Source organism: Nanorana parkeri, unplaced genomic scaffold (assembly GCF_000935625.1).
Source record: "Nanorana parkeri isolate BGI_ZX_2015 unplaced genomic scaffold, ASM93562v1 scaffold68, whole genome shotgun sequence".
In the NCBI taxonomy this organism is placed as follows: Eukaryota; Metazoa; Chordata; class Amphibia; order Anura; family Dicroglossidae; genus Nanorana; species Nanorana parkeri.
The window spans coordinates 1054964-1069229 of record NW_017306336.1 but is presented as its reverse complement, the minus strand read 5'-3'; the positions used below and the strand labels follow the sequence as shown (position 1 = coordinate 1069229).

The 14266-nt window shown below is 41.2% G+C and overlaps 1 protein-coding gene across 1 annotated transcript in view; it reads left to right on the top strand.

Annotated features, from left to right (window-relative positions):
- TMEM132D (transmembrane protein 132D) overlaps positions 1–14266 on the top strand; it is a 525431-nt gene that overhangs the window by 209071 nt on the left and 302094 nt on the right. Inside the window, exon 3 of the mRNA XM_018576480.1 lies at positions 7371–7514. Within this exon, the coding sequence (XP_018431982.1) occupies positions 7371–7514 (144 nt within the window). The remainder of the gene's footprint in view (positions 1–7370; positions 7515–14266) is intronic.

Sequence of the window (14266 nt, the reverse complement as noted above, 5' to 3'; positions counted from 1 at the left end):
ATTTCGGTCGTGCAACAAACCACAAAGGTGTGAGCAGCGTCCATTGAGTTCAATACTAATCCGTGTTTTCAATACGATATCGCGTGACTCAAACCGCCGCGATAAATTGCCTAGGTGTGCACCGGCCCTGAGGATACCAGCCTTTGTGCCTAGTGACTGTCACACTTCCCTGGGTGAGGATCCGGTGCCGGGTTTTACCTCCTGTCTGAGCTGCTTGGCTTCCTGCCAATCCACTCTGAACCTCTCCATTAAACGTCCAGCTCACTTGTTCCGTGCCGTTCGAGCAACGTGTCTTTTCACCCAGTCGGACTTCCTGTTTATTTCTTGCCTCTGTAATCCCTGCAGTTGCCCACCACCTACCTTGTCTCCTGTGAGTCTGGATTCCCTCTTCCTCACAGCGAGATCCTGTACGTCCTGCATTGGATTGATCATCAGCTTCTTCAAGTGAGTCCTTGCACCTGTGCCTACTCGTGTGGCTGTGTATATGCTTCAACCCAGTCTGCTGATGCATCCAGCACCTCGGTGCTGCCACTAATCTTTATGTCTGTGTGGGCATGCTAGAGGGCCGCAACCTGGAAGGTGTCCAGCAGCCAATCATCCTCACCATTAGAGGCTCTGTCGAACACCTGGCCCTTCTTAGAACCTGCTCCTCTAGTGCGTCCCTGTTAACACACATACACCATTTTTTGTGGTCGCAGACCGTGACAGTGACTCAATAAAGAGAACTGTTTTTTTTTATTGTTGGTAAAGCTGCCATCATTTCTCTTTCCCAAGGAATGTAGTGTCCAGGTGTGTATTAAAATATAAAAGAAGACTTATAAAGCAATCAGAGAAAGCTGGGCACTGTCAGCATAGCTTGGGTTTGAACTCTAGGAAACACTTAAAACTAGTAGCCATGTTGTATTTCTAAAGTCATCAACAGTTTACAAATACGTTTGAATGTTTAAAAATATATGTGAATGTTCCAGTTAGTGATGATGGACAAAAGTAGAACCTGCCATTCCTAACTCTTCCATTAAGTCCCTTTGCTGCATCACTATGGTATGATATGCAATGTATAGAGGCACACAGCACTAGAATATGTCTGAAACATGGCACTTCAAAAATACTCTACATCCCTCATCTGTGGTTAAATTGGGTAAAGTATGTTCTAGTCCCACTTTGCGTCTTCACAACAGTATGTTTACTAATTCAGCTCAGCTTCACTTTAAGTAAAAGGGGTGGATTTATTTTACATATGACAGAACGATAAAAGTGAATAAAACATTACATTTTAAAAGGTGAAAGGAGAGAAGGAAAAAAACATAGTATCTCACAGATTTCACAAAACCTTTGGCGAATCAAACCCAGACAGGTTTGCTCATGGCTAGTAAGAAACACCGTCATTTGTTGCCACTCATGAGGAGATTCACTCACAGTTGTCATATGACCAATGGCTCCAGGATAAAAAGTGAGGGAAAATCCATAATTTTAAAATTGTTACCACATTAGGAATAGAGGTGAAATCTCCCAATCAGGACATTGTTCCGGTGACAACTTTATAGGAGGGGATTTCCCTCACTTTGGATAGATTTCCTTACATTTCTTGTTGTGTCTCCAGTATCAGAAGTGAAAAAGAAAATTCTAATCAATGGGACAAATTGACCATTTAACCATTACCTACTCTTTAGCTTTATTTTAAATTACATAATATGGTTCCTTATCTCAATCAACATTTGTTTTATATAATTAAAAACTTAAGGATTCTGGTGATAAAAATCTAATTCTATAAAATACAATTAAATTAAAATGTATTCAATTATAATGTTTGAATATTTCAAGGTTTGGGAAGTAAGCATGCTGCGCAAACACCTAATTTAATTATTTTAATTCTTATTAGGAATAAAAGTTAATTGTGGGGAAATGGATTCTGCTTTATTTCACTGTTCGTAAAAATGTTTAATTAATTGTCTTAGAAATAATCTTTCCTGACAGCATAGGTGATTGGGCTGCATAATAAACAGGTACAGGAAATGTTTAAAATGTTAAATGTGTGTTAACAAATTACATCTTTCCCACAGAAAAGGTTACTTAATTCAATTTAATGCAGATAGTGCATTTAAAAAAGACACTCTATGTCAAGAAATGATGGAGCCAATCAAAATGAACTCCCCTCTGAGCAGATTGAAAACTAGCTTTGTGGGTAAATACAGGCTCCATAAATTAGCAATTCATCTAAATAAAGTTTTTTGAATACTGCCAAAGACTGTAAAGAGAGTGAAAGAGAACCTCTGTGGCAAACTAGGGAAATTCAAGTCGCTGATTCAGTCTGCAGAGTCAGGGATTCATGGTGTTTATTGGTAATTGTCATGCACCTTGGTTGAGATTGAGCTGATGAGGAGGCATCTCTTGCATCTCCTGTCCAGCACCCCTGCAAATGATGACAGGTAGTGTGGGGACACAGTGTGGCATGAGGGCTGGTGTAGCCTGAACAGCATCTGTGCAGAGGTCCAGAGGTCGGGTATGTGGACCAGATGACTGTAGGCTGCAGGACCATGACCCAGATGTTCGGCCTCTGGAACGCAATGGAACACAACCTGGCCAGCTCACTTTGTTTTGGGGTGGGAGGGGGCGTGACAGTGCATTGAAGTCAATGGCACAGCAGCCACGCCCCCTGCACGCAGTGCGATCGCCAGTGCGATCTGCAAAGCAGTGCATGCAGCATTTTTTGCAGATCGCACTGGAACGGAACGCAGGCACTAATGTGACACGCGTTCAGGTGCCGGCTATCGCACTGTGGATGGGGTCGTGGCTGCAGTGCCATTGACTTCAATGCACCGCCACGCCTCCTCCCGCCCCAAAACAAAGTGAGCCAGCCTGGTTGCGTTTCAGTTTTCAGTGCATTCCAGAGGCCGAACGCACTGGAAAGCACTCTTTATGGTGTGACTGGGCCCAAAATGAGAATGGCTATTACGGGGCACCCAGGTGCAGATAAACCCCCGGCCAGCAGACCCCCACAACCACCAGGCCAAGGTTGTCTTCATCGACATGGGGACACGGTGCCTTTCCAGGGGTCCCCCCTGGAAAAGCACCCTCCCAATGTCAAGGGCATGTGGCCTGGTATGGTGAGGGGGCAGGCACTCTCACCTACCCCCCATTTCCACTGCTCAAATTAAGGGTCTGGTATCAGAATTTAGGGATACACCACATTTTAGTTTTTCCTTTTTTGGGGCATTGGTGTACACTTTAAAATTCCTACCACACCTAATGAAAACCCCATGCTGTTTTTGTGTGTATTTGTGTGTGTGTGTGGGGGGGGGGGGTTATTGTATTCTTTAACAAAATCAGGAATTTGGTCAGCTTCGCCGGACCGTTCTTCCCGCTATGGCTGTTTGTTCTGCTGTGCCAAGCTGAAGCATGTGCGTTCGGCTCGGCTGTTTACTTCGGCTGCTACAAAGATAATTGTGAATAGGGTTTCTGCAGTTGAAGAGAGACGAAGGATTAGCTGAATGTTCGGCTAAATCTTTTGGTTCTTTAGCGATTAACCACCTATGATCCTTATGGACAATGTCGGGGACATTGCAAGCTGGGATCACTCAATGTGCATGTGTAATGCATTCTTTTACCTGTATATTCATTCTTTGATATAGCAGCAGCATTACCCCATCTGATTTTTTTTAGGAAAAAGTTTTGAATGCATCACTTGATATTGTTAACCAGTGGTAACAGGCATTAATTGACCGGTAGGAATGGCAGCCAGAACAGATCTAAAAGTTATAGGGAATTGTACTCTAGAAAAAATGAAGCTTACGCCTTTAACTTTGTATAAACTGGCCAGTGCCAATGTCAAAACAGAGTGCACCAAAACATTTTAAAACCACTACCCCCCTCATTCCCCGAACCCCCTTCCTCCCGTCTCCACAATTATTCCCAAAATATTTAACAGGGTTATTCACAAAAGGGTAGAAATTGGCTAGCATCTGCACAGTACCTGAGCACTTGAATAGGCAGAAAATTGAAAGAGCTCTGCAGTCTGGTCCTCTGCTGCCAACAGCACAGTTATGATTTGCAGCCTATGCCTGCGACATTTCAGTCATGGGACAAGTACCAGCCATGAGGAAACATATCACTATTGCAGTGGTGAAGCTAGATATTCTGTCAGCAGGGGCAAAGACTCGGAGTTGCTCCCCACCCACCCGGGAGAAATTGTCCATCCAAACCATTCTGCCGCCACCCCAAACTTCTGGGCACTCTTTTCTCGTGGCAACGCCCTTCCTGATCCAACGTAAAGGTGAGGCTTCAAATTGCCTTATTCTCCAGTGCTGCTTTGTTAATTGGAGCCACTTCTGGGCTTGCTTCTATTTTCCCAGATTTCAAACCTCCGTGATGGATCAGGAGGGGCGCAAGAGAGCACAGAAGTGGGTCTAAAGACACTGATTCACCATGAAGACCCGCCACGCAGCAATGCATTATACAGCAATGCAAAATACCACCAGCTATAGCGGACTACAAATCCCAGCAATCCATTATACAGTAATGCAAAATACCACCAGCTATAGCGGACTACAAATCCCAGCAATCCATTATACAGTAATGCAAAATACCACCAGCTATAGCGGACTACAAATCCCAGCAATCCATTATACAGTAATGCAAAATACCACCAGCTATAGCGGACTACAAATCCCAGCAATACATTATACAGCAATGCTCCGAGCGGTGGCCTGATATCTCCAGGGTCTCAAGAGGGCTGTGCAGCATCTCAGGTGGGCTGTGCGGGGTCTCAGGCGGGATATTCAAGGTCTCATGAGCATGTGTGGGGTCTTACTAGGGGTGTGTATGGTCTCACCAGGGCTGCGTGGGGTCTAACCATGGCTGTACGGGATCTCAGGAGGATGTGCAGGTTCTAACCAGGGCTGCATGCATTCTCACCAGGGCTGCGTGCAGCCTCACCAGGGCTGTATGGGGTCTCAGGAGGATGTGGAAGTTCTTACCAGGGCTGTGTGCAGTCTCACCAGGGCTGTGTGGGGTCTCAGGAGGCTGTGTGCGGTCTCGCCAGGGCTATGTGCAGTCTCACCAGGGCTGCATGTGGTCTCCCCAAGCCTGTGTGTGGTTTCCCCAAGCCTGTGTGAGGTCTCAGGAGGATGTACAAGCTCTCACCAGGGTTGTGCGTTCTCACTAGGGCTGTGTGCGGTCTCTCCCCTGCCTCGTGTCCAGGTCTTCTCACTCTCCGGCTGCTCCCTGCCTGACACTGCTCCTAGGCCCCGCTCCTAACCCCTCTTCCTGGCACCCACAGGTGCAGTGCTGGCCCTGGCAGTGCCTGCTGAGCAGCGGCAGAGAAAGGGATTGGTGCTGCCTGCCTGGTAACAATATTAATAGTTTCCCCCCACTGGATCCGCCATTAGCCCTGCCAGCGTTGCCCCTCCTGATGCGGCACCCGGGGAATATGCTCCCCTGCCCCCCACTAGTTCCAGTGCTGTCACTATGCAAGATCTCGGTCACTGATGAAAACAATATTGAATATATGAGTCCTTTACATAAACAATTTCCATCTCTTGATAATAATTAACCATTTTTTGTGAAATAAACTATATTTTACAAGATTATAGCCCCCTGAGAACCATTATATCCACACAAGCCTGGGAACATCTACACATGGGAATTGCAAGTGACACTTTTTTCTTATGTCCTAAAAGCCTGCCAAACAGATTTAAATGCCATGCTACACACAAATTTTCAAGCAAGAAGGCTAAGGGATATTTACTGCTCATAACACAATATGATGGCTAGCTTATGGCTTGGCTTACCGAGAATGAAGGGTCACTCTAAAAATACATCAATAAAGGTTATCAGTGCACTGAAGGTTAATTAAAATCTCTTGCACACATAATGCATCTTTATAAAAAAAAAAAAAAAAAGGGCCTTTTATGATGATTTCAAATCTAAACAAATACATATTTTCTGAGTAAGGAAAGCAAAGGAAACAAAAAACTGAACTGTTAAGCTCTGTGCTGCTTTGCTAACAATTATTCTCCAGTTGCCCCTGCAGCCTCTGCATGGTATCCAGCTGTTCCTTCCAATACTAGTGTTAAGCCATATGTCCAGGGTTGGTTGGGAATCGCTCGACGTCTCCTCCAGGCCACCCATCATTCTCTGTAAGGTAACCTGAGGCAGAATTTGCCCACTCATCCTTAGCTTATGGACATTGCAATGACTCACCAGTATAGCGAACAATTACCAATCATGCACTTCCTGGTCAGGTGGCTTAGAGGAGCCAATAATTGGGTTTTTCTTTTGTGACAGCCCCTCCCTATAAAAGTTAGGGCTCCTAGCAGCCTTTGTTCAGTATGGGTTTGGAAGAGACATGGAGTAGTTAGGGGCAGATCACAGACTGCAAGGACAGTTAGGTGCCAATGCTGGTGCTGATTGCTGAAAAAAGTCTGTTCTTAATCTATTTTTACACATACACACACACACACACACACAATGATTGCTGAAACTGATTATATTTTCACTGAGTCACAGATACACTGGGGATGACTAAATAAAGCATTTGCAACACTTTTCTGGTGTTATGGCTACAGAAAATCCTGTGCCAAATTTGTGAAAACTGTGCAACGGTTTTCTGATGCCCAAATTAGTGCAAACAAATTTGGGTAATGCTTATATGCACTCTATATTTTGTCACTATGGGCTATGGGGGCTTTCTTTTGTGAATAAATTAAATTTCACTGTTGATTTGTAGATTTCCAACTTTATAGTAAGTTAAAAGTGAACCTGTATTTTCCATACTAAGCAAAAGGTTTACTTTACATACATCAGTATGAGAAGCTACTGTTCTTATTCCCTGTGTTCTCCTGCCGCTCTGATTTGCCACTAGTGTGCCTGAGGAATAACTGGTGCCTCAAAGTATGTGACACTTAGCTTCCCCACAATATACTGCTCTGTGTTTAAGAAGTCAGTTTGCAGACCTGAGCATTGATAGGTTTTTATCAATTGAAATGTAAACAGGAATCTAGGATAGTCTGGCAGCAGATCTGTGGTTGGAGAATGTGGATGAGGTACAGGTTTCTACAGTAAGCCGATGTACACCTCAGCTTATCTGCGAGTACATGGATAACTCTTTAGACCTGACAGACAAGGGGATTTAAAAAGATGCTAACACTATGATAGAAAATACATAGTCCATTCTCTGCTGGTCCCCAGTAGTCCTATTTAAGTTATTGTCAGGATGTCTCTTTGACTTCAATTTCCTCATTTGCTTTATATCTTATTTTCTTTGTGATTCATCTCTCTTCTACCTAGCCATTTCTACTGTTTCTTTACTTATTACTACTTAGGAATCACTGTATCTTACTGCACATTAAATATATGACTGGTTTCTTTTACAGGGCTAAGCTTACAGAAGGTGTCAGTACATTTGGTATAAGGACTAGTTCACATTTATGGGATGTTAAAGAAAACATGGATTTTCCTGGGCGATTGTCTCCTGTTATCATTGACTGCCAGAGGAAATATCCCATTTCAGAAAACAGGTAGGTGACAAATGTCTTGAATTTCAGTTTTTTTAGGGAACAGGACCTAAAATTAGGTACATGGAGCAGCATATCTTATGTATAAAATTATCAAAGTCACTTGTGTATGCAATATCATAAAGCATCTCCTTATCATAGGGTACTTTATGTTTTCTGATACCTTTCCTAAATCCAACGTCTTTATGGCATTTTTAAACTTGTTCTTGGTGATCAAACCTATTTACACACATAAGAGTAACTTTTATTGATGACAATTGACCTGTTTGGCATGCATAAAATTATATCCCCATTTTAATGATGACCAATGGCCTTGTAAATAGACACCAAACATGCCATGCTTTAAAATTGCGTGCGCCCGCGAAATCGCTAAAGACTATGTGTAAAATTGTCCATAGGCAATGCTTTCACAGATTTTACCACTCATCAATCTAGTGTTATCTGTGACTGATGGCCCTACAATAATTGCTCGCACTCCAACGTTCGCAGCGATATGTAACGTGTGGTTTTTTTATACGTAGGCGCATCCGACTCGTATTTACGTTCATAAGCGTGTGCACGCAGGGAACATAAAACTTTTTTGGTGTTTTTTATTTTTTTTATGTGGGGCTTTAATTTTTTTTCAACTTTTTTTTTTTTTTTTACACTTAACTTGATTGCTATCAATTAGGGGGCTAAAAAGCCCCCAATGTGATAGCCAAAACCAATGAGAGGTCCTCTTTATGGAGACATCAGGAGTTTCTAAGACCCCTAATGTCACCCAGGGACCACCAAAGAAGCTGATGAAGCAGAGATCTGCTTCATCAGCTTCTCTGGCTCTCAGTCAGAGAAATGACAGCTAAAGGCGGTAGTGATGTAATATACATTGCTTCCGACTTTTTAGAGAGAGAAGGAGGAGAGATCAGCGGTGGGGGAAATGCTGATCTCTCCTTTTCACTATGGGCAGTCACTATGATGGTACTCGGCTCGCAGGAGTGACAGCGGAGCCCGGGATAACCGGCAGCAATAAGGGCGGGAGAGCGTGGCACCACGGGGGGGGGGGGGGGTTCATGGCAATACAAGCAATCACTTGTATATAACAGCCGGCAACGGCTGTTTAGATTCCTTGCGGGGTCCTGTTTGCGCACAACCAGGAAGCTATGCCTGATGAAGGGACCCTGTGCGGCCCCGAAAGCGCTTGTGTTTTTGACATGAGTTTTCAATAAACCCACGACTGATTATCCTTGAAGGAACTCGTTGTGCTGGTGACATTTCTCATATTGTGTGCAATTGGCGGCGCCATCCGCAGTCATTCCAGGCACCCTTCCCTGATTACAGGACTTTCCGGTAAGGAGTGCAACAAGCCTTTTCCATCATATTCAACAACCAGGAAGTGAATCACGTACATGTACGTGCATCCGCCGGGAAGCATCCGCCGTTCACCTGTAGTTGTATAGCGGGCGGACAGCAAAGGGTTAATTTGTGACCAATGGTCTATTATACGTATTATACTGTAACACAAAATTTCTGACAGGAGGTTTAACTTGCTTGTATCTCTTCCTTGGAATATATGCTCTTTCAATAGGAGCAGAAAAAAAGTGGTCAGAAAAAAATCTGAATTGAGATTAAAGTTCAGGGTCAGTGATTATCAGAATAACACAGTACAGGATTTTCTTTGTTTTTGAAGAAGCTTTTTAGTCTGCCTTCTAGACTCTTTCAGGTAACAGTCCTAAGGGCAGATGCCCTTGCCTTCCCTTGAAAGTGTGCTCACTGTTCACTTTGCTGTATTGTTCTAAGCAAATAATGATAGGGTCTGACATGTGAATGACATGTGAATGGGATAGAATAACTGATTTGTCACTTTCTTTAAGAGATTGTTTACACATTACTTGTAAATACCTTAATTTTAGGCCCCATTTTCTCCTTTGAAATTTAGCATTTTTGGTGTGGCAACGTTCATTTTTGGCCCAATAGACACCAATGGCACAAGTAACATGCATTGTTATGCATTTAAGCACATTGTAAGAAGCCTTCCTAGAAAACTCTACTTTATTTGGCTAAACACAAAAAAGCAGAATTCATAAAGACAAATGTGGCTAAAATGTTAAGGAACATACAGAGGCAAAGGTGTGATCCTAGCCTTAGTGCTTTAATTGTGGCCATGTGATCTCAAACCCTAAGTTCTGTGTCTGTCGGTAATTACAAAGGGATATGAATTGCGATAAAACATGACCATGATTATAGTTTTTCTTACAGGTAATATACTATTTACATATGACTTTTTGCTTTTGGCAAAAAATGATTGGAATTTAGAGTTGGTTTGTGCACATTACTGTGGTATTAATGCAAAAACAAGGAGATTTTCAAAGTGTGTTATGGGGATAGCAAAAAAGTTTGTTCCAAGTGGTGTATAAAACTGATTTTTTTTTTTTATATTAATGGGTCCTAGCCTGTAAGTGTCAGCAGAATGGATTAGTTAATGTAAAAGCTGTACCACAGAGTATGGGCAAATATGTTTGTGTTATGGGTAGATGTGTGCAATGTCGTTTATGTAGATTGCCTCTGAATAAATGGACTGGGCCACTTCTGCTGATAAAAAGGAGGATTTCTATAGGTATTCTGTAGAAGCAAGAATACAATAAAGCTTTAGTTGCCATCCACTGAACTCTCACCATGGTGGCATAAGCTTCAGCTGTCCTGTTCTGTGAACAATAATCCTAGAAGTACATTAAGTATCATCTAAAAACTGTAAGACCATAAAGACAGTGCACAACATTTCCTTGATATTGGACAATGTATTCAGCAATGCTTTTTGGCATAGGTGCAAGTTTTACAAGGAAGAGTCCATTACATTTTTCCTGGACCAAAGTCAATAACACAGACTTTAAAGCTGAACTTTAAGCAGATTATAAAAGGCACTAATTAATGCAGCTTTTTAAATGCAAGCAGTGTAAGTATGTAAATTTTACTTCATATTAGTCTCTTGAAGTCAAATGTACAGGACAATCAGGAGTGCTGCAGTGCAAAGGGCCGATAGGAAAAAAAAAAGCAGTGTGATAGAGAGATGATCTCATCAGTATGCTGCTTCTCTGTTCACTGTCCAAGCCACAGGCAGTGTGGAGCTGAGAAAGACCAGCCCCCTCCCATCTCACTGTTTCCTGAGGTCAGTTGTCACTGGGACAGAAATTGAGGAGAAATCCCATTGCCAGTTGTTACTGAGACAAAAAGTGAGAGCAAATCCCATTGACAGTTGCAAGTTCTAGTTTGCAGGAGTGGCAGCCTCCAAATGCGATCTGTGGTGGATTGCTTTTCAGGGGGTGGTACATCAGCAATGGCTGCTTGGCGTTCAGGAGACAATACTGATGCCACATGCATACTGTTTTTCTACTGCAATACTGTGCCGCAACTGTGTACCCATGTGGTTGGAGCACGGAACCATTCATTGCATTGGCGCACTTTTGAGAAGTGGCACCACCTGCCAAACACAGCATGCTGTTTATGTTTTGCCACACAACGTGGCAAATCAATGTGGCCATAGAAATGTATACAGCATAGTGCTAACATTGCTGCAGGCACGGGGGAAGGGGAGTTATGATTGGTGCTAAAAATTAAGATCAACTGCCTCGTTTAACTGCCCCCTTGCCGCCCCTGTGAGCGAGGCCTCACTCACAGGCGTAATAGAAGTGAGGGCAAATGTTCCACTTCAGTTGTAACTTCACTTTAACTGCAGCCCAGAGTTTTGCACTAACCTAATTTTTTCCTCCATGTGTCTTTTTTGCAACAGACAGAATTTTTTATTACCTGCAGTAGGGAGCAGTAAGGGAGAGAGAAGAAAACAAATTGTAAAACAATTTCTATTTTTGTAGCATAGTTGTAGGTGTATTTCCCCAAATAATGAAGTCATTTAAATTCATAATAATGGTGTAGTTAGAAGCAGTGATTTTGTCTGAATTAAAGAATAATACATGTTAATGTCAGGTAAACTGTATTGCTTACCAAGATGTCTGAGTTATTCATCATTGTTTTCTTATAGGTAAAATGCTGATACTCCACTAATATATAAAGCTTTTAGAGGTTTGCCCAAAATGAAGCAGAGTTACTTCCAATCTTTAATGGAACACAAAAGTGTTTCTGAACAATTAAAGCTAAGGAAACCTATTTAAAACTAGTAAAATACAGTCAATAATGCTAATGATTTGGCTAGCACATACCAATGAATATCATAGATTAATCAGATTTGGAGCACAGTGCTCATAAGTGTAAGTCATTGCCAGTGACATTTTGCTGGTGGGCAATCCACTGAAATAACTAAATGCTTAATATCAAACAGATGGCATTGCATGAATGTGTAATAGGCATAAATTAAATGAAAAACTACCCTCCAATTTATAATTATTTATAGTGCTAACAACACATTAATACTTTTACTCAAGATGTACATATCTAATTATCGTAATTTTAATATCCTGATTTTCAAAACTTTATATGACTTTGGTAACTCAGACTCTGCACTTAAATACTGCTTCCATCACATTATCAAATTAATAAGGTCATTGAAATGGAAGATGTTGTGCAATCCGGGGCAAGCGTATACATGACAAATTCTGGCGAACTCAGTTCTACTGGATTAAGTTCTCCTTCACCTCTGAGTATAAAGCTCTCTTACACCAATACCTCTCGTGACCATTTTATTGGTCTGTAATAGATATAATCTTGGCTGGTGAAGGGGGAACTCTGGATGGAGGACAGGTCCACTTTTACCCTGCCCCTCCCCTTCCCCTTTTTTTTCTCTTGTTTTTTTCCTTTCCCCCTTATTACTTGCCTGATTACAAACTCACACACTACACCCTTACTAATTCCCATGTGTTTAGTTTCCAAATTAACTAATACACTAGGTTGCATGGAGTGGTACTATGTCCACAGGGCTACATGTTTGTTATCATGCTCCTAGTGTATGTCCCATAATTTTCCTAATTGCAATAAAGAAAGAATATATATAAAAAAAAGAACATGCACATGAGTGTTGTCAGCCCTGCCCAGTTTTCATTTGCTAAGATACTCAGACCGACCCACTGGCCCATCTCTGCAATATAAAGGAAATGAATCTGTTGTTCCAAAATAAAAAACTGAGAGGGCTATTTAATCTCCTTGAGATAGCACAGAGCACACAACAACTCTGAATTTCTGACATGATCCACAGGTATTTTTTACACTTCTTAAACAGATATTACAAAACATAGCTTCAGTGGTATATTTGACAGACCAAAAGGTAGAAAACTAAGGAAGTTTATTGTTAGGGTTTAATTGCATTTTAAACATAGTTTTAGCAATTTAAGGTAATCTCTGTTGATAAATGCTTAGCTACTTGTTGTCACTGACCTCAGCTTTCTTCTAATGTTTCTAGGCATTATACACTAAAAGACAATCTGTATACAGTTTAATGGTCTTGGTGGTGTTTGGTGACATCAAACAGTTGCATTAATATACAATATGATAGACCAAATGAGAGATCAAAGTAATTGAAACTATTGTGCATACATGGAGAAATTAAAAAAGTATGCTTAGATTAACCAGAGAAAAACAATGATGTCTGATGGCATAAGTATGATTGTGATGTTTTTTTAAAAGATGTTCCTCATTAATTTGTGAATCATGTTGGTGAACAGAGCACGGAAAGAAGGTACTAAGGTACTTAAATGCATTTATAAGGCTTAACTCCTGAGTTTAGTGTTACTTTAAGCTCTAGTGTGAACAAGCCTGAAACAGTTTTTATGTTCTAGCTCCCTCAACAGAGCCAAATAACTGCTGTGTGTCCTAAAATGTAACTAAACAACATATATGTAATGTGGAAATGGGAGCTAATGTGGCCTGTTAATGGTGTTAAGAGACAGATTTGAAAAAAGAATTGGAAGGTTGGAATGTTTGCATCGACGACTGTATGTCGCGACAACACAGAGAATCATTAGTATTCTGCACTGAATGCAAATAGATTCCCATTGTAAGCATTTGTTTCTTCAATATGATTGAGGACCTGTCCAGTTTCATCCTCGATGTAACCCTACAGTAACATTTTAGAGCTTAACTGTGCCTACACTGTAAAATCATATGGAAAACACAATAACAATTTTTCAGTTAAACACTTTATACTGTCATTTGAATGTTGTTTTTTAATGGAATAAATATGCAGAGTGAATATTTATTTATGAATGATTACTTTCCTGATGTTCCCAGCTTATTATTTTCCAAGTTATTTATGGGCCATTTGCATATTGTTTAATTACTCTTAACACTAAAACTCATCACTAGAATGCTAAGGTATATTTGTTTAGCAATTTGAGATTTCCTGCCTGATGGTTTCACATGCATCAGAAAATATTATTAATAAAACTAGCTTAGTGTGAAAAGTGTAATTTTCACTCATGGGACTGACATGGTTACTTACTAGGGATCACAAACTGAGAATAAGACACATAAAATAGGAATCTAGCTGTTTCCGCTTGAACAGTTCATTGTAATACAGTTAACATGCAATTGATATGGAAAGCAAAAAATATGTGTGAGATGACTAGTCTGAGGCTATGCCGTTAGTATGTAAAATTGGTTACTGTGGGTTACTGTACTTAAAAGTGAGTATTCTTTCTTTTAAGGGCCATTTGAATTTAATTTTTTTTTGTATTGATATATCATGGCTTTTCAAGTGTTAAATTCTAAATTATAATATGTTGTTAAGCATAGGCGTCGCTACAGGGGGGCAAGGGGGGGCAATTGCACCCCCC